The sequence below is a fragment of the Chrysochloris asiatica genome, unplaced genomic scaffold (assembly GCF_000296735.1).
Source record: "Chrysochloris asiatica unplaced genomic scaffold, ChrAsi1.0 scaffold00343, whole genome shotgun sequence".
NCBI classification, from domain to species: Eukaryota; Metazoa; Chordata; class Mammalia; order Afrosoricida; family Chrysochloridae; genus Chrysochloris; species Chrysochloris asiatica.
Window position 1 is genome coordinate 2,041,892 of NW_006408861.1, and position 19,294 is coordinate 2,061,185.

Genomic DNA, 19,294 nt, shown 5'->3' on the forward strand with positions numbered 1-19,294 from the left:
TGAGCTTGAACTGCCGACCTTGCAGTTCAACCCGACCTTGCTGTCCAGCCTATTAACCCACAGTGCCACACCAGTGAGGATGTAGGTTCTTGGAAAGGAACAACTAAAAATAGGGCAAGATTTACAGAAACCATGTCTGGAGCAGCAATTTCCCATAAGTATCAGGGTAGAGATGGGGGGGCATTAAGAATATTACTTTGTTCATAAAATCATAAATTAAGAACTGTCTCTGTTCTTTTCTCCAGTTAATTAATTAATACATGAGTTATCTGTATATGAATATGCCTATTTTGAATTGAGTCCTTGGCACTGTGGGTTAATGCGCTGGACTGAAAAGTTGATTTAAAGCACAGTCAGCTATTTAAGCTCACCAGCTACTTCTTGGAAACCCTATACAGGGTCACTATGAGTTGGAATCAACTTGATGGCACATAACAATAATTACAACACTTCTGAATTCACTAGGTACACCTCTTAAAGTCAAAATAAGGGTTTGTATTATTACAATACTGAGTCCTGTTGTGGCGCTGTGGGTTAATGCACTGGACTACAAAGTTGGTTTGAACCACAGGGTTGGTGGCTCAAGCTTACCAGCTAGCTGTTCCTTGGAAACCCTATATAGGGTTGCTATTGGTTGGAACTGACTCAACAGCACTTAACAACAACAAATTTGACATATGCAATTATGACAATGACAAAGCAATTACCATCAGACTTGGCCCTCCAACACTAAGTATATTTAGTAAGCAGGAACACTCTTATTTAATATGTGATCCATGGGCAATGCTTCATGACAAATTACCATTTCATATATCATTTAGCTAGTTAGAAAGTACAAAAGAAGTGATTATTCTTCAAAAGAATCATACCTTTTGATCTTCAATCTCTTGTTCTTTTAGCAGTCGCTCCAGGTCAGCCATATCATTATGTTTAAATAATTTAATGTCACTACGTGATGCCTGTAATCCTTTCTGAATAGCAAAGCAGGCAGCTCTATCTCTGCAAGAAAGAGAGATGAACAACTGGGATTTAAAATGGCTTGTAAAACCTCTCAAAAAAGAATGCTTGCTTTTTAAGAAACACTGACTGATCACCAATTTTGTTAACTTGAATATGGTATAATAAAATATAGTTGAATGTTTACACATCACTGTTAATGCTGCACGCTGTAAATCCTTTTCACCTAACAACCTTATTTAATGTACACCAATAAACATATTTTTGCCATATTTTGACCTCTGAAATCAGTAAGCATCTTGCCACTCATAGCATATCAGTTTAACTCACAGTACTTTTCTCTAAGACAGGGGAGAGGAACCTTTTTTTCTTCCAAAAATTCTAACATCATTTTCGAGGCAATACAAAAATATCAACTTAAAAATTAGCCTGCTATGTTTAGTCAAGCATTAAATTAACTCCAGGTAGGGCGCTGTACCACCACTCGTCTGTCAGTTTGACGTACTGTGGTGGTTTGTGAGTTGCTGTGATTCTGAAAGCTATGCCACCGGTATTTTAAATACCAGCAGGGTCAGCCATGATTGACAAGTTTCAGATGAGCTTCCAGATGAAGATAGACTAGGAAGAAGGAGTGACAAACTACTTCTGAATATTTAGTCACTGAAAACCTTATGAATAGCAGAGAAACACTGTCAGATATAGTGCTGGAAAATGAGCCCCTCAGGTTGGAAGGCACTCAAAATGCGACTGGGGACGAGCTACCTCTGCAAAGTATAGTTGACTGTGATGACGTGAATGGAGTAAAGCCTGTGGGAGAACAGCCCACGGGACCTTCATTTGCTGATGGGGCACAACTCAAAACGAAGAGAAACACCTGTAAACATCCACTGAAAATGGGAACATGGAATGTACAAAGTATGAATCTGGGAAAATTAGAAATTGCCAAAAACGAAATGAAACACATAAACTGATATCTTAGGCATTAGTGAGCTGAAATGGACTGGTATTGGCCATTCTGAATATGAAAACCCCATGGTTTATGATGCCGGAAATGACAAATTGAAGAGGAATGGTGTTGCATTCATTGTCAAAAAGTACATATCCAGATCAGTCATGAGGTACAACGCTGTCTGTGATAGGATATCCATGTGACTACAGGGAAGCCCAGTTAATACCACTATTATTCAAATTTATGCACCAACCACTAAAGCCAGTGAGGACAAAATAGAAGAATTCTACCAACTTCTTCGATATGAAATTGATCAAACATGCAATCAATATGCATTAATCATTACTGGTGATTGGAATGCAAAGGTTGAGAGCAAAGAGGAAGGATCAGTAGTTGGAAAATATGACTTTGGTGATAGAATTGATGCTGGAGAGCACATGATAGAATTCTGCAAAATCAATGATTTGTTCATTTCAAATACCTTCTTTAGACAACATAAGAGATGACTATACACATGGACCTCACCAAATAGAATACATAGAAATCAAATTGACTACATCTGCAGAAAGAGACGATGGAAAAGCTCCATATCATCCACCAAAAGAAGGCCAGGGGCAGACTTTGGAACAAACCATCAATTAGTCATATGCAAATTCAAACTGAAGCTGAAGAAAATGAAAACAAGTCCATGAGAGCCAAAATATGACCTTGAATATATCCTACCTAAATTTAGGGATCATCTGAAGAACAGATTTGATACATTAAACATTAAAGACGGAAGACCAGAAGAGTTGTGGGATGACATCAAGAACATCATACATGAAGAAAGCAAAAAAGTCACTGAGAAGACAAGAAAGAAAGAAAAGGTCAAAGCGGATGTCAGAAGAGACTCTGAAACTTGCTCTCCAGCATAGAGATGTTAAAGCAAATGGAAGAAAGGAGGAGGTCCAAGAGCTGAACAGAAAATTTCAAAGGTCATCTCAAGAAGATAAAACCAAATATTACAACAAAATGTGCAAAGATCTGGAATCAGAAAACCAAAAAGGAAGAACACACTCAGCATTTCTCAAGCTGGGGGCACTGAAGAAAAAATTCAAGCCTTGACTTTCATTATTGACAGATTCTCTGGGCAAATTATTGAATGATGCAGAAAGCATCAAGAGAAGATGGAAGGAATACACAGAGTCACTATACCAAAAGGAAATGGTTCATGTTCAAGCGTTTCCAGAGGTAGCATATGATTAAGAGCCAATGATACCGAAGGAGGAAGTCCAAGGTACACTGATGGAATTGGCAAAGAACAAGGCACCAGGAATTGATGGAAAAAAACCTGAAATCTTTAAAGAAAGTGTGGTGGCACAGGAGGCACTCACTCATCTCTGCCAAGAAATTTGGAAGACAACTATCTGGCCAACTGATTGGAAGAGATCCGTATGTGTACCCATTCAAAAGAGCAGTGACCCAACAGAATGAGGAAATCATTGGACAATCTCTTAGATATCCCATGTGAGTAAAGTTTTACTAAAGGTAATACAGAAACGGCTGCAGTCATACATGACAGAGAACTTCCAGAGGTTCAAGCTGGACTCAGAAGAGGCTATGGAAAGAGGGATATCATTGTTGATGTCCAATAGATCTTGGCTGAAAGCAGAGATTATCAGAAAGATGTTTACTTGTGCTACATTGACTACGCGAAGGCTTTCAATTGTGTGGATCCTGACAAGCTATAGAAAACATTGCAAACTGAGTCTTCCGGACCACTTAACTGTGCTCATGAGGAATCTGTACCTGGACTAAGAGGCAGTTGTTCAAACAGAACATGGGAAGACTAAATGTTTTAAAACTGAGAAAGGTGTGCGACAAGGTTGTATTCTTTCACCATACTTACTCAACCTGTATGCTGAACAAATAATCTGAGAAGCTGGATTATATGAAGAAAAATGTGGCATATGGACTGGAGGAAGACTCATAAACAACCTGCGATATGCAGATGATACAACCTTGCTTGCTGAAAGTGAAGAGGACTTAAAGCATTTACTGATGAAGATGGAAGAGCATAGCCTTCGGTATGGATTACATCTCAATGTAAAGAAAACAAAAATCCTCACCACTGGACCAATAAACAGCATTGGTTTCAACAGAGAAAAGATGGATGTTGTTCAAGGACTTCATTCATCTTGGATCAACTATCAACACTCATGGAAGCAGCAGTCAAGAAATCAAACGATGTATTTGCATTCTGCTACACAAGACCTTTTTAAAGTGTTGAAGAGCAAAGAAGTCAGCTTGAGGACTAAGGTGTACCTGACCCAAGCCATGGTATTTTCAGTAACCTCATATGCATGCAAAAGTTGGACAGTGAATAAAGAAGACCGTAGAATTGATGCTTTTGAGTTATGGTGCTGGAGGAGAATATTGAAAGTGCCATGGACTGCCTAAAAGAACAAGTTGATCCGTTCTGGAAGAAGTGCAGCCAGAGTACTCATACTTTGGACATATTGTCAGGAGGCACCAGTCACTAGAGAAGGATATCATGTTTGGTAAGGCGGAGGGTCAGAAAAAAGAGGAAGACGCCCAACAAGATGGACTGGCCAAGTGAAAGCATCGATGGACTCAGCCGTGGCAACAGTAGTGGGGTTAGCCCAGGAATGGGCAGTGTTTCGTTCTGCTGTGCATAAGGTCGCTATGGGTTAGTACCAACTCAATGGCACCTAACAACAATAACAACTTGGAGCTGTAGGGTCAGCATTGGACTACGAACCACAAGGTAGACATTTCAAACCCACCAGCTGCTCTTTGGAAATCCTATGCAGGCTCGCTATGAGTCAGAACCGATATGACGGCACTAATAAGAGGAACGTAATGGCTGGAACTGCAGTTGTTTTGGAAGAGTCATACTAAATGATTTCGACCATATATGGCCTTAACGTCCGATGCTTCCCACCCCTGCTCTAAAATGATGCATCTCACCATTGCGGCATCTTCAATTTGAGGGGCACATTATCCTGCCTTTACTTTGGCATGAGAAGCAAAACTAAATCACTGAATCTGTAGAACCCAAGGGAGAACCCTGGCTCTTCAGTAAGATCTTCCAAATTGGGTAAATTAGGGGGAAGTTTTTTTTAAAAAACCATTCATTTGAATTATTGGAAATTGTATGCAGTATCATGAGTAATCTTGAGCCCTGAGATCTCTCCCTGGATCTTTGATTCACATATATATACAGACTCCATTGGGGTCCCTAAGGGTCTGTTAACAGATTTAAAGAACTGCAGGGTTTGAGAGTTTACTTTTCTGGTGGTCTAAAAACAATGTAGACTAAATTAATTATGTCTACTATAATCAATGGACTCCTGGTATGACGCTATGGGTTAATGTGTCAGACTGCAAAGCCATTTGAACTGCAAAGTCAGTGGTTCAAGCTCACCAGCCACTTCTAGGAAACCTGTTTAGGGTTGCTATACATCTGAACCAATTCCATAGCACTTAACAACAACAACAACATAGTAGCATTGTGTGGTATCAGCAGACATATAATATGCATTAATAAAAAAACAGTATAGAAAGCTCAATAATGTTGTTAAGTACTGTCACGTCAGTTTCAACTCATAGTGACCCTGTATAGGCTTTCCAAGGAGAAGCTGCTGGGTTTGAACTGTAGACCTTATATTTAAGAGTCTAGTGTTTATCCTACAGCGCCAAACCAAGACTCCATCATGTTGTTGTTAAGTGCTGCTGAGTCGATTCTGACCCACAGCGACCCTGTAGGGTTTCCAAGGAGCAGCTGGTGAGCTTGAACCACTGACCTTGTAGTTCAAATTACTTTGCAGTCTGACACATTAGCCCACAGCACCACACCAAGACTCCATTATAGACCTACACAAATAAACCAAACTGATTGTTGGTGAAGTGCAAAAGCAATTTAATGTCAGAAAGATGACCTTTTCAACAAATGGTGCTGCACAAAATGGACATCCCTGTGTGGTAGAAAATACATCTGGACTTAAGTTTCACATTGTATAAAAAAATCAACTCAAAATGGATCACATACTAAAATGCAAAATGTACAACTTTTCTAGATTTAAGGCTAAGCAAAGAGTTCTTAGACTTGACATCAAAAGCATGATATATGAAAGAAAAACAGATACACTCACTGGACATCATCAAAATAAAGAAAAAAAAAAACTTTTGCTTTGCCTTAAGGATGAAAAGACAACCTATGAAGTGGAAGAAAATATTTGTATATCACAATTCAGTGGTCTGAACCCACCAGCAGCTCTACAGAACTGGTGGTTTGTTCTGTATGGATGCCAGCCTAGAAAACCCTATGGTCTGTCTTATAGGGTCACTGTAAGTTAGATTTCACTTGAAGGTAAACAACAACAACAACTATATGGTAAGTGTTATCTCCTAAGCAATGAACTTTCAAAAGCAAACAGAATAAAAGAATCACACAGATATAAAATCATAAGCTGTTGCATGTAGTATAAAAGGAACAGTAAGAGTGTGAGGAAAGCTGAGCAAACAGAAAGAGCATGTGTAGCTTGAGAAGCAGAGTGAGGGCCTGTGTGATCACAGATTCACAAAGACAGCAAATTCTCTAAGATTTTCTGCACAGTGAGAGAGATTTGAGAGGCTGGAGATGGCTTTCTCTGCCGAGGTGATAAATGTATAGGAATCTGAAGGAGAAGTGGGAATTACATAGGAGATGAGAGGAGGAATAACATTCTAAACAAAGAAATTAGCATGTGCAAAGGCACTGAGGTGAGAAGACACTCAGACATATGGCTGGTTAGATAATAGCACAAGGTTAACCTGAAAAAGTAGTCCAGAACATTCAGGATCATAAGGACTTCAGATTTTTATTCTAAAATGAAGACTACTCTAGCTATGGTGCAGATAAACAGAAAGCAATGATATGTTTGTGGAGACCTAAACTTAAAGGGTCATTTAATAGTTGAATCAAAAGAAGAAAGAATCCTAGTGTGGCACTGTAGGTTAAATATCAGACTGCTAACCACAGATCAGCAGTTCAAACCCACCAGTCGCTCTTTGGAACGCTATGAGTTGGAACCGATTCAACAGCACTTAACAACAAAAGAAGACAGTAGCTTGAACTGGCATCAGCAGCTGCCTGTGATCCTCTGAGCCCTGGCTGCTGCTCTTGGTTCTAGCCCTTCACAGTCAAAGGCAGCACTACACATAAAGTGTAGATGGAGCATGCTTATAGATTAGGTTGTGGGAGGTTAAGAGAGTTCCCAACTCAACAGGTACGAAGCCAGATGAGCAGAGAGCAGGACTTTGAGAGGAGCTGGTTTGGAGAAACGGAATGATTACTTTGCCAAGTAGTGTGAATGCCATGTTGTGACCATGGACTCACAATGACACCAAATTGTCTAGATTTTCTCCAGAATCACAGAGCTGCACAGGGAAGGCTGATGGTTGTCCTCATCCTGGTTGAAATTTTGTCTTCTAAACAGTCGTTCCTTGGAAACCCTATACAGGGTTGCTATAGGTTGGAACTGACTTGACAGCACTTAACAACAACAGACATCAATAAATAAAACCATAATGGCAGACAACTGAGTACTAACATCTTTAAGCATGTTTCTAATAAAGAACTCAAAATTTTGTAAATTACTTGACTGGGTGAACTTACTAAAAGAAAAAAATCAATTATTACATAAGGCAGACAACCTTTAAATAAAAAATTCGCTAAGAGGGTCAACATTTCTGAGGGAAATGTGGTTAGAAATGTCGGTACAGGCTACTCACACAAACACAATGTCCCCTCTCTTAGAGTAAGCAGGAATAGCACTGGCAATGGTGGCAAATCCATATGAATATATAATGGCTTCTTCTGTTTTCATAAATTTTGCTAGGTGATCTTCCAAATCCAAGTGCACATCTGTTTCAATAGAAAAATGTTACATGGTTAGATTGTCTAGTAATTATTTCCCCCCTCAATTAAAGAACAAAGGGAAGCACAGTGGGGCTCTGTAGGGTAATCATTGAACTGTGAACCACAATGTTGGTAGTTCAAGCCTGCCAGCTGCTCTGCAGGAAAAAGATGAGGCTTTCTGCTCCCACAAAGATTTATAGCCTCAGAAACCCTACACAGGGTGGACTGTGAGTTGAAGCTGAATCAACAGCACTTAACAAAAACAAAAAACAGAACGTTTAGTTGTTAACACTTTCGTCTTATGGTGAGAAAATAATTGTTTTTAAATAATAAATTACAATATGGGGAGATTCAAAATGTGGGGAAAATCTATTATCTTTTTGATTCACTTTTCCATGAACTTTTTGAAGGCCCTGCATAGTTCTGGCTCCAAATTACTTCTAAAACATATGAACACATTGATGTCAGTTACTTATCTGTCTGTAAATATGTCACTGTGGCAGTTACAAACTCCAGGTTTTGGTTTCATATAATTCTATAATAATATACCATTCCATTTTTAGGCTTGCCTAAAGTAACTATCTCAAACTTTAGTAATTCACAGGTTCAACAATTCAAGACCCATCAGCCTGGCCTATTATAACATCCCGAATAAAAAACACAGGTGTTACTACCACTATCTGATATTAATTTTTAAATGCCTTTCTATAGAATGGAGCAAATGAAGTTCTAAGAAAACTGTCATGCAGCTTTTAACGAGAAAAATGTGTTGGCTTGAATAAAAAAAAAAAACACCCACATCTTATGCATCAAGCGAATAGTACTAACAACTTCAAAGGTTAACTCTCTAATGAGCTGTCTCAGTGCTTAGTCAATGCACCTGACACCACTCTATTAATTGGTTTCTGTCTGAATTCCTTTTTAAGTACAAGGGGCTTCAAAAAGTTTGTAGAAAAATTCCATGCTTAATTAATTCCATTTTCCATGAACTTTTTGAAGACTCTCAGATATTAGAGAATTTAAATGAATATTTTAAAAAATATGGTCCTTTTATTGAGTGAATTTAAGCAGAATGTGGATGCAATAATGAGTATAAATTATTTTTACAAAATTGATGTATTTTTACTTTCCTCTTAAATCACAGTTCAATCTTTAGCCCTCAAGCTGAGGTATGAAGCTCATGCACTGGGAGATAGGCAGCGACAGGATAAACCTACAAGTCCACAAGGGGTCTTAAGTGAGGCATTAACCACAAAATGACAAATCCCAGACTTTCATGTGCCCTGTGCCAGAACTCAGAATTTGACACATGAAGGATGACACCAGGCCTCTTTTGCCTTAAGAAACTGAGAAGAAAAGAGAGGAAGCTGCAAGTATAGGTTGATGGCATGGCATCCAGAAGTTCCCAAGCAAAGGAAGAGACAGAGTTGATTAATGGTTCAGACATGGGGGGAATAAATCCCATTTAGTTATGTTAGAATTTCTGCAACTATATTCATAGAGGATATTGGTCTGTAACTTCATTCTTTTGTGCTGCCTTATCTGGCTTTGGTATCTAGTTAATGCTGGCTTCATAGAATGAGTCAGGAGTATTGCTTCCTCTTCTATGTTTTTGGAAGCGTTTGAGTAGGATTGGTGTCAATTCTCTGAACCTTTGGTAAAATTCCCCAGTGAAGCCATCTTCTTGTTGTTAAGTGCTGTTGAGTTGATTCCAACACATAGCGACCCTGTACAGGGTGTGTACCATTGACCTTGTGGTTCACCGTTCAGTGCTTATCCCACACAGAGCCATACCAGGAACTCCAAAGCCATCTAGTCCAGGGCCTTTTGTTGGGAAGCTTTAGATGACTGATTTAGTCTCTTTCCTTATGGGTCTACAAGGTACAATACATTTCTTTGATATGACTTTTCTATTCCAAGTCTGCTTATTGTTGTTGTGAAGTGCTGTCCACTTGATTCTGACTCATAGTAATCTTTACAGGGTTTCTGAAAAACAGCTGGTGGGTCTGATCTGCCTACCTTGTAGTTCGCAGTCCAGTGCTTATCCTACTTCTTAACTCCCACCAAATGATTTGATGAAACCATGAAAACAGGGTGTACATGACTCTTAACAGCAGAATTGGTTAATTTTGCAATCCTGCTAGGTTTAAGGAGCCATCACAGAAGAAGGAACATACAGGACACCATCAAGAAAGCAGAGTTATGCGTGGAGCATTGAGACCAACTTGGAAAAATAGCAGGGGCAGCGACATGGAGAAACAGAGCAGCTGTAAGCTTCCCAGCATAAAAGAAATAAGACCAATGACACAATTAGATATATGCACACCCATGGGCATAAGGCGAGGCTGGCTTGCAGGATGGGCATTTACAGACTGGAGCTTTATAATACTTCCTCTGAAGAGGGTAGAGGCCAAGGGGCCACATGACTGAGAGGGTAAACACAAGAGTGAGGCATGACTGTAGCACAGTCGAGAAGACGAGTTCCTGTATCCTGAGTTGTTTCTTATCCTGAATTGTACCCTGTTCACTTCTCTGATAAACCCCATGATAGCAAGTATTGTCTTTGAGTTCTATGTGGCTACTGCAACAGATTATTGAACCCAGATGTGAAGCAGAGAATGCTGTGGGAGGGACTCTTGGTGTTAGAATAGGGTAAAGCAAGTTGTAGGGTGGAGGCATGTCTGACCTCTACTTTATAGGAATCCGCCTTGTGCTTATTTTGAGTTTAATTCTGCTTCCTTCTTTTTTAAAAAAATGTTTTATTGTGAATTATGATAGTTTACATGGGAGAACTTTAGTTTTACATTCATTCCATCATATAACATCTCACTGCCATGGTTCCAATCCCCTCCATGCATCCTCAACCACCCAAAGGGTATATCCCAGAAACCCACTCCCTACACTTCCCACTCCTCCCCCCAGTTTTCAGCCCATAGTCCCTTTCCCTCTCTGGGTCCAAAGTCCCCAGTCGTTTCATCACTCCACATCATCATCTCTGTCTCTATCTCAGGCATCTCTGTTTCTCTGGATAGGGTCCCGCTCTCAGCTCTTCTCCGCTGATGATCCCAGAGGCCTCTGCTCCTATCCTGGAGAATCAATCACTCCTTCCTTGTTACAAAACTTCTACCTTTGCATTTCTAACCCTCATAATCCGTCCTGATAAGCATTATTCACTACAGTATCACGAGTTACCCATCTGTATCTCCTTTTATCAGCTCCGTCCAGATTGAATAGTACCTTCTGGAGATTCTGCCTTCTGCCATGCTCCCTAGCACCAGGTTCCCTCTTAAAAGCTTGTAAGCCAGTCACTTCTTGCCTTTGTAGTTCCCCCCTCCCCATTTAAGTATCCAATGTCCAAGCTGCCCTTCTCCATCCACTCTGTGTGTGGGGTGTGTGTGAATGTTTCTTGCTGTGAGGATTTGTTCCTTCTTTTGAGTCATAGCATCCATAGGTAAAGGTCAGATTGTAACAGCTCACTCTTTTTTTCTTTTTTCCCCCCCTCTTCTTTCCTCTCCTGATCGAGTTCCAATCATCCAGTCATCTGGTCCAAGTCACGTGATCATCTGCAAGTGTGGGCGCTCCTGTGCATATGTCCTCTCTTCCCGTCAGCTGGTAGCTCCACTCTCCTCTCGAGTCCTCCGTGGCCTCTGCTTCCTTCTTGTGAAGCCAAACAAAGAAAGATATGGCCTCCACACCATTTCTACAGTCTGTTTAAAATTTCTACCTCTATTTGTGTTAGTTTGGAGACCTGGTATGGCGCTGTGGGCTAAAGCACTGGATCACAAAGTCAGTTTGAACCACAAGGTGGAGGTTCAAACTCATCAGCAGCTCTTTGGAAATTCTATGCAGGGTTACTATGAGTTGGAATCGACTTGACAACACTTAAAAACAACAATTTGTGTTAGTTTAGGTAGTTTAAGTGTATTTGTCTATTTTCTTCAAGTTTGTTAAGAGTACAATTCTTTTTTTTTAGTTTTTATTGTGAATTAGGTGGGTTTACATGAGAGAACATAGTTTTACATTCACCCTATATTTCATTTCATTGCAATGATTACAATCCCCTCCATGCATCATCAAATAACCAAAAGGTATACCCCACAGGCCTGTCACCTGGCTGTCAGTACACAGCCTCTCCATATGTCCAATGTCCCCAGCCGCTCCATATGTCCAAGTCATCGTCTCTGTCTCCATTTCTGGCATCACTGCTTCTCTGGGTAGGGTCCTGCACTCTGCTCTTCTCACTTGATGGCCCCAGGGACCTCTGCTCCTGGACTGCAAAATCAATCACTCCCCTCCTTTTATTAAAAAACATCAAAAACATCTACCTTTACATTTCTTATCCTCACAGTCAGTCCTGATGGCAACTATTCACTATTGTACCACAAGAGTCTTACTTCCATCTCTTTTCATTAGCCCTGTCCAAACAGATTAGAATCATTCAGTGGAGATTCTACCTTACCCTGTCCCGCCTGGAACTAGGCTCCCTCTTGAAAGCTTGTAAGCCAGTCATCTCTTGCCTTTATAGTACCCCTATCTTGTGTAGCCAATGTCTAAGTTGCCCAGCCCTGCCAACCCTGTTTACTGACGTGGGGGGAGGGGGGGAGTGATCCTCACTGTAAAGATTTATTCCTTTTTTTAGCTATAACATCCACAAGTATAGGTAAAGTTCATCAAATTGTAGTGGGATACTTTTTTCCCCCCAGTCCTGGTGTGGCTCTGTGGGTTAATGTGCCAGACTGCAAAGCCATTTGAACTTCAAGTTGGCGGTTCAAGCTCACCAGCTGCTCCTTGGAAACCCTATACAGGTTCGCTATGGGTCGGAATCGACACAATGGCACTTAACAACAGTAACTCTTTTTTTCCCCTTCTTCTTCTAGTCGAGTTCTGATCATCCAGCTATTGAAGCCAGGTCAAATGGGTATTATCTGCAAGTATGGGTGTTCTTGTGCATCTCCCCTCTCTTCATATCAGCTGGATGCTTCTAGAGTACAATTCTTCATAGTATTCTGTTGTGAGGTGCTGTCGAGTTGGTTCTGAATCATAGTGACTCTGTATAGGGTTTCCAAGGCTATAAACCTTTAAGGGGAGCGAAAGCAATCTCTCTTTTATGGTGGGTTTCAACTGCTGACCTTGTGGTTAGTAGTTCAGTGCTTATCCTATAGCACTACCAGAATTTCTAGTATTCTGTTATGTCCTTCTTTATCCCAGTTGGATCTGTTGTAATTATACTCATTTCATTTCCTATTTTGGTTATTTGCATTCGTCTCTATTTTTTCCCCTCCATCTACTTTTCCTTCTTTTCATTGTTTTTCTATTTCATTTATTTCTACTCAGATCTTGAGTATGTCACTTGATAGCTTTGGCTTTCTTGCTTTTCATTTCCTCAAGTTGTAGAGTTAAGCTACTTATCTGAGATCTTTTTATATTACTGCTATGAATTCCTTCTGAACACTTTTTTTTCCCCCCTGCATACCAAAGGTTTCGGTACCTTGTGCTTTCATTTTTGATTCTAAGTATTTTAAAATTATACTTTTGGTTTATTATATTTAATTTCCACGTACAAAATTTTTCTTTATTCTTCCTGATACTGGTTTCGAGCTACTTTCCTTTATGGTCAGAGATGATCCTCTGTATAAACTCAATCTTTAAAAATTTACTGATACTTGCTTTGCATCTTAAAATGCAGTCTAATCTGCAGACTGGTCCATGTGCATTGAAGAAGAATGCATATTTTGCTTCTGAGTTCTACGTGTGCTTGTCAGGTCCAATTGAGAATGAGCTTTGATGGTGTAGTGGTTAAAGCACTTGGCTAACTATAAGATTGGTGGTTTGAACCCACCAGTTGCTCCATGGGAGAAAGATGTGGCAGTCTGCTTCCGTAAAGATTTGTAACCTTGGAAACCCTCTAAGATCATTCTACTTGGTCCTAAAAGGTCATGTATGTTGAAAATGACTTGATAGCAGTGGGGTTTTAGATTCAATTGGTTAGTGGCGTTATTCAAAAACCTGTTTCTTTACTGGTTTGCTCTCTAGTAGTGCATTGTAGGGAGAAAGTGGGAAGAGTGCTCTTATATTATAGGAATTTCAGTCAAGGTCATGAATCAAATGTGTATGAATAGCTTCAATGGAAAATCAATTTGTTCTGTAAAGTTTCACCCAAATCACACAAAGTTTTTTTTAAGTGGTATATTAAAGTCTTCTACTATTATCATAGAGTTATCTATTTCTCTCTTTAATACTGTTAGTTTGCTTTATAAATTTTAGTTATCTTATATTAGTTTCACAGATACTTTAATTGTTATATCTTCTTGGTGAATTGACTCTTTTTTTTTTTTTGTCTGTTATAAAAGATTGTTTTGTCAGATATTAATATCACCATTCCTAATCTTTTGGTTACTATTTACGTGGAATGCTTTTTTCCATCACTTTTATCTTACAGTGTGTTTCTCGTACACAATATATGGATGGATAATGTTCTTAAGACATTTTGTCACTCTCTGTCTTTTGACTGAGGTGTTTAACCATTTTACATTCAACTGTAATGATCAGTACGGGAGGATTTACTTCAGTCATTATACTTTTTGTGTGTGAGATTAGTAGCTTTGTTCCTTTTTATCTTCAGTATTGAGCTCTTTTAAAACATAGGCTGCCTTGTCTGTGCACACAGCCTGGGTCTGCAGATTCGATTTTGCATTGAGTATTGATGGCGGGACTGGAGGACTGTACTCAGGAAGAAGACCCTGCTTTGTTTGGGAGGGTAATAAAGAGTTCTGGTGCAATGCTGTGACTTAATACATTGGACTGCAAAGTGGCCTCGAACAGCAAGGTTGGTGGTTCAAGTTCATTAACTGCTCCTTGGAAACCCTATACAGGGTGACTATGGGCTGGAAATGACTCGATGGCACTTAGCAACAACACCTATAAAGAACTTAGCAAGTATAAGGCTAGAAAGCCCATTAGGTTTCCAAGGGTGTACACCTCTTTGGAGGCAGACTGCCACATCTGTTTCCCATGGTGGAGCTGGGGAGTTTGCTTTACCAACCTTTCAGTTAGCAGCAAATGCATAACCACTGCATTATCAAGGTTCCTATCTTAAACTGTTTATGATTAAGAAAATCCTTTCCATATGCTAAGATTAATAAAGTAAATATTTTACAAAAAAACCCCCCAAAAAACATAGGCTGCCTTTTCCTTTTATTGCTGACTTTGTCACTGTTGAGTATTTTTGTTTCTTTTCTATTTGGTGAGTAGTTTTATTTACTTTTGTGGTTACCATGAGGATTATATTTCCCCTTATGTTTTAATTTCACCCTTATTTCTGAATGATAATTTTGCTAGATTCTTACTGTCTCTGTTCCAAGATAGCAGTAATGATGAACCAGGCTGTGTGAAGAATCTGCCAAACTGCTTTCGCACTGTGTGGATTCTACTTTCCTCTTGATTCTGCTTTCCTTTTGGTTCCACAACTCTTTCAGGGTTTTATATATGTCTCCCCATTGCCTTCTTGTTTGCATGGTTCCTGCTGAGAGATCTGAGCTTAATCTCACTTGCTTGCCTTTGTATATAAAACTTCTGTCTACCCTAGTTGGTTTCAGGAGTGTCTCCTTATCTTTGATTTTGGAGAGCTTGATTATGATATGTCTCAGTGATTTCCTTTTGGGGTCTATTCTTCCTGGGGTTCATTGAGCTTCTTGAATGTTTATCTTTTCACTTCTTAGGATGTTACAGAGCTTTTCTTCCAGCAGTTTTTCAACTATTTCCTCTGTGGACTTGTGTGATTCTGCCTGTTCTGGAATGCCGATAATTCTTGTTATTCTTCTTCATGTTGTCCAACATGAATCTTAGACCTTCTTCAGATGTTTTAATCCTTTTTTCTGTTGGCTCTTCTATCTTAGTGGTACTGAGAGATTTGTCTTCCAGCTCACTGGTTCTGTCTTCCATCTCGTCTATTCTACTCCTTTGCCCTTTCAGAGTATTGTCTATTTCTGATATTCTATTATTGATCATTTGGATGTCTTTCTGTAGGTTTTGAATTGTTTCCAATGCTGTATCTATCTTATTTGATTGTTCCTGTAGCGGTTTCCCTGCCTTCTTCCTTATTTTTCTCAACTCCATTGTAAAGTGTTTTGAACCATTTTATAATCATTTTTCTGAATTATTTCTCAGGCATTTCCAAAGCCTGCCCTCCTTCCAGAATGGAGTCCAGATATACCTCTAGGTCATTTGTCTCAGACATTTTATCTTGTTTCTGGAAATGTGCTGTTATGGTCATCTACTTTTGCTTCTTGGATATGGTTAGCGTTTATCTGTGGCCTTAATACTTAATTATGTGTTTTGGTATTTTTTATGCTTTCTGATTGCTTCCAGGAAGATGTGATCAAGATGTGGGCTTCTCTTTTCATTCTTCTTATTGCTTAACTCAAAGTAACTTTCACAGGTGTTGTCTATTTCCCTTGTATATGACCATTGGTATTGGTTCTTGCCTAGGTTTTGGTGTTTTATAGAGTGTGATTGTAGCTTGACTATATGGCAGCAGTTGCTGACTCTTCTTGTGTAATATAGGGAGAGAAAGAGTCCTTCAAAGGTAGAAGGGGGAGCATAAAACAGCAAAACAGTACCAGCAAAAGAAAAGAAAAGAAAAAAAACAAACCCAAAAAACTAGATTGAATATTGCAGTCTATAATCACAGAAAAGGGAGAGGAGGGAGAGAAGAAAAAAATATTAAAAAAAAACAACAAAAAAAAACCCTGTAGCCTAATATGAGTATGACATTAATGTCCTTTCTTCAACTTCTTGCTTTCAAAGCTGCCTGAGAGGTTTCAAGATGCCAGTGTTGGTTGTTATGCTATACACCTCAGGCTTTAATTTAATTTTCAGCCTATTTTGTTTTTAAACTCGCTTTCCCTCTCTACAGCCCTGTCCTGCCCTTTCCAGTATTAAACAAGAAAAGAAACAAACGCTCAGGTCTTGCTCTTGGGCTGAGTATCTGTGCACATGCATGGCAGAAGAACCCACCAGAAGTGAGGGTAGGGGGTGCCCACTCGCTCAGGCTCCCCCTCTAGTCACCAGAATGGAGATGCGCAAAACAATGGGGGTGCCAATGGCCAGATACAAAAAAAAAAAAAAAAAAGAAAATCTGAACAAAGCAAAACCGATAAAGTGTATTGTCCACCTTGGCTCCAAGGTTCCCACAGCATTTTTCTGTGGTGTTTCTGCTCCCCCGCTTGTTCTTGCCATTTGGTCTCGCCCAAGATGTTGGCTCCGGGCCTCCTAGCCCGGAAGATTCAAAAGTTCATGATTTCTTACTTTAGCTTCAAGTTCCAGTAGCTATAAGCCTTCAAACTTTAAAAATATTCCTAGCTCTGTGGTTCCGAGTTTTGGAGCTCTGCCCTGGATCTGCTTTGCCTGGTATTCTGTGGTATGGCTGATGGCAAACTTCACTGCACCTCTACCCTAGCTGCCATCAAGCCCCGCTTCGTCCTGGTTCCCAAACTCTTCAACTGCTGCTGTCTGTGATTCTGGGATCTTTGGTTACATCACTTTTTAGTTGCCTACTTCTGACATTGATGCAGGGAGATGCAATTGTGTGACCAGCAATGCCCTCATGTTGTCATGGTCTGTTTTAACCTCCAACTACAGTTTTAGTGACTCAGCAGCCAATGCCCAGAAAGCCAGTGGTTTGATATATAACTCTGGTGGCCTACTTAGATGGCTGAAAAATCAAATTCTATTTAAACTGAAAACACATTCACTTCAACAGTGAGGAACAAAATGATATGTATGGTATGTTACCATTTTGTAATAATAGCAGGGAAATAGCTGCAAGGAAGTGGTGTGAATAAGCCAAAAAAAAAAAAGTTTCTGGAAGAAGTAACAGGATAAAAGTGATAGTAGTTATCTTTTTGGGAAGTGAGATGAGGATGGGTAAAAGGACAGGGACCGAAGTTAGAAGACAATTTTTCTCTCTACCAGCACATACATTTTGAAGTTTAATTCATGAACTGGATGACCCAGTCAAAAAAGTAAATGAAAAAAAAGAAAACATTAACCTAAAGACATCATGTTTGAATGTAACCAGTATTCTAGAATACATATTACATTTCAGGTGGCACAAATTGAAACTTCACTAGCTATTTTCAAAATGCAAGGGGGTTTCAAAGAGTTTGAGGAAAACTGGAATTAAAAGATAATGGAGATGGTAGCGGTTGTGTGCCGTGGAGTTGGTTCCAACTCACAGTGATCCTGTTTAGGGTTTCCAGGGCTGTAAATCTTTACGGGAGCAGAAAGCCTCATCTTTCTCTTATGGAGCAGCTGGTAGTTAGCAGGCCAGTTCACAATCCACTACTCTACCAGTGCTCCTTTTGGATAATAGCAGAGTTCAGCAAAACAGAAAACAAATGCTGATGAGGGTATATAGAAACTGGGACCCTCCTACACTGCTGGTGGAACAGTAAAATGGTGCAACCACTGTAGAAAATAGTATGGTGCTTCCTTAAAAAAATTAGAAAATAGAAATGTCATATGACCCAGCAATCCCTCAACTTGATAAATGTTGTTAAATGCCATTAAGATAGTTCCAACTCATAGCGACCTAGTACAGGATTTCTGAGGAGTGGCTGGTAAGTTTGAACTGCTGACCTTGCCATTCAAACCAACCTTGAGATCCAGCGCTTATCCTACAGTGCCATACCAGGCCTCCACTTGATATATATCCTCAAGAAATAAGACCTATGACACAATTAGATATACGCACACCCATGCTCATCACAACTTTATTCACAATAGCAAAATGGAGACAGCCAAATGCCCATCAACATAAGAATAGATTAACAAACTTTGTTACTTAGACACAATGGAATACTACAGAATACTGAAGAATAATGATGAACCTAGAAGATGTTGTTGTTACCATCATCTTGGCTCTGACGCACAGTGATCCTGTATAAGGGTTTTAAAGGAGTGGCTGGTAGGTTTGAACCACCAACTTTGTAGTTAACAATCCAGTGCTGTTCCTACAGTGTCACACCAGGACATTATGTTAAGTGAAATTAGTTCATCACAAAAGGACAAATACTGCATAAGATCACTATCATAAAAAGTCAAGACAGAAATATTCTTTGACAGTTACCAGGAATCAGAGAGATGGGAGAGTAGTATGCTAACTTGGATGATGGTAAAGGCAATATACACCAAGACAGAGGTTGGTGGCAGAATGATGCAGACAGGGGAAGACAAAGGGAGGAGCGCAAGTGTAAAAGGGAATATAGGTGTAATGGTTAGGGTTTTCTGTCAACTCAACTAGGCCAGGATTTCCAGAGCTTCAGTAGTTGAGATGTGCTTATTCCCATGGTGGTAAAACCTAATACAGGCATCGTTAGCTCCATGATTAGCATCTATGAGCATCCAATCAACTGAAGGAATGCTCCCTAGGAGGTGTGGTCTGCTCCCAATATAACTGGACACATGGGAGGGACTTTCTCTCTCTC

At 39.7% G+C, this 19,294-nt stretch overlaps 1 protein-coding gene across 1 annotated transcript in view; it reads right to left on the reverse strand.

Moving 5' to 3' along the window:
- The window catches only part of SPTLC1 (serine palmitoyltransferase, long chain base subunit 1), a 94,739-nt gene that overhangs the window by 40,240 nt on the left and 35,205 nt on the right, over positions 1-19,294 (reverse strand). The window contains exons 6-7 of the mRNA XM_006875875.1: positions 7,682-7,814; positions 870-999 (exon numbers count right to left, since the gene is read on the reverse strand). Coding sequence (XP_006875937.1) covers positions 870-999; positions 7,682-7,814 — 263 coding nt within the window. The remainder of the gene's footprint in view (positions 1-869; positions 1,000-7,681; positions 7,815-19,294) is intronic.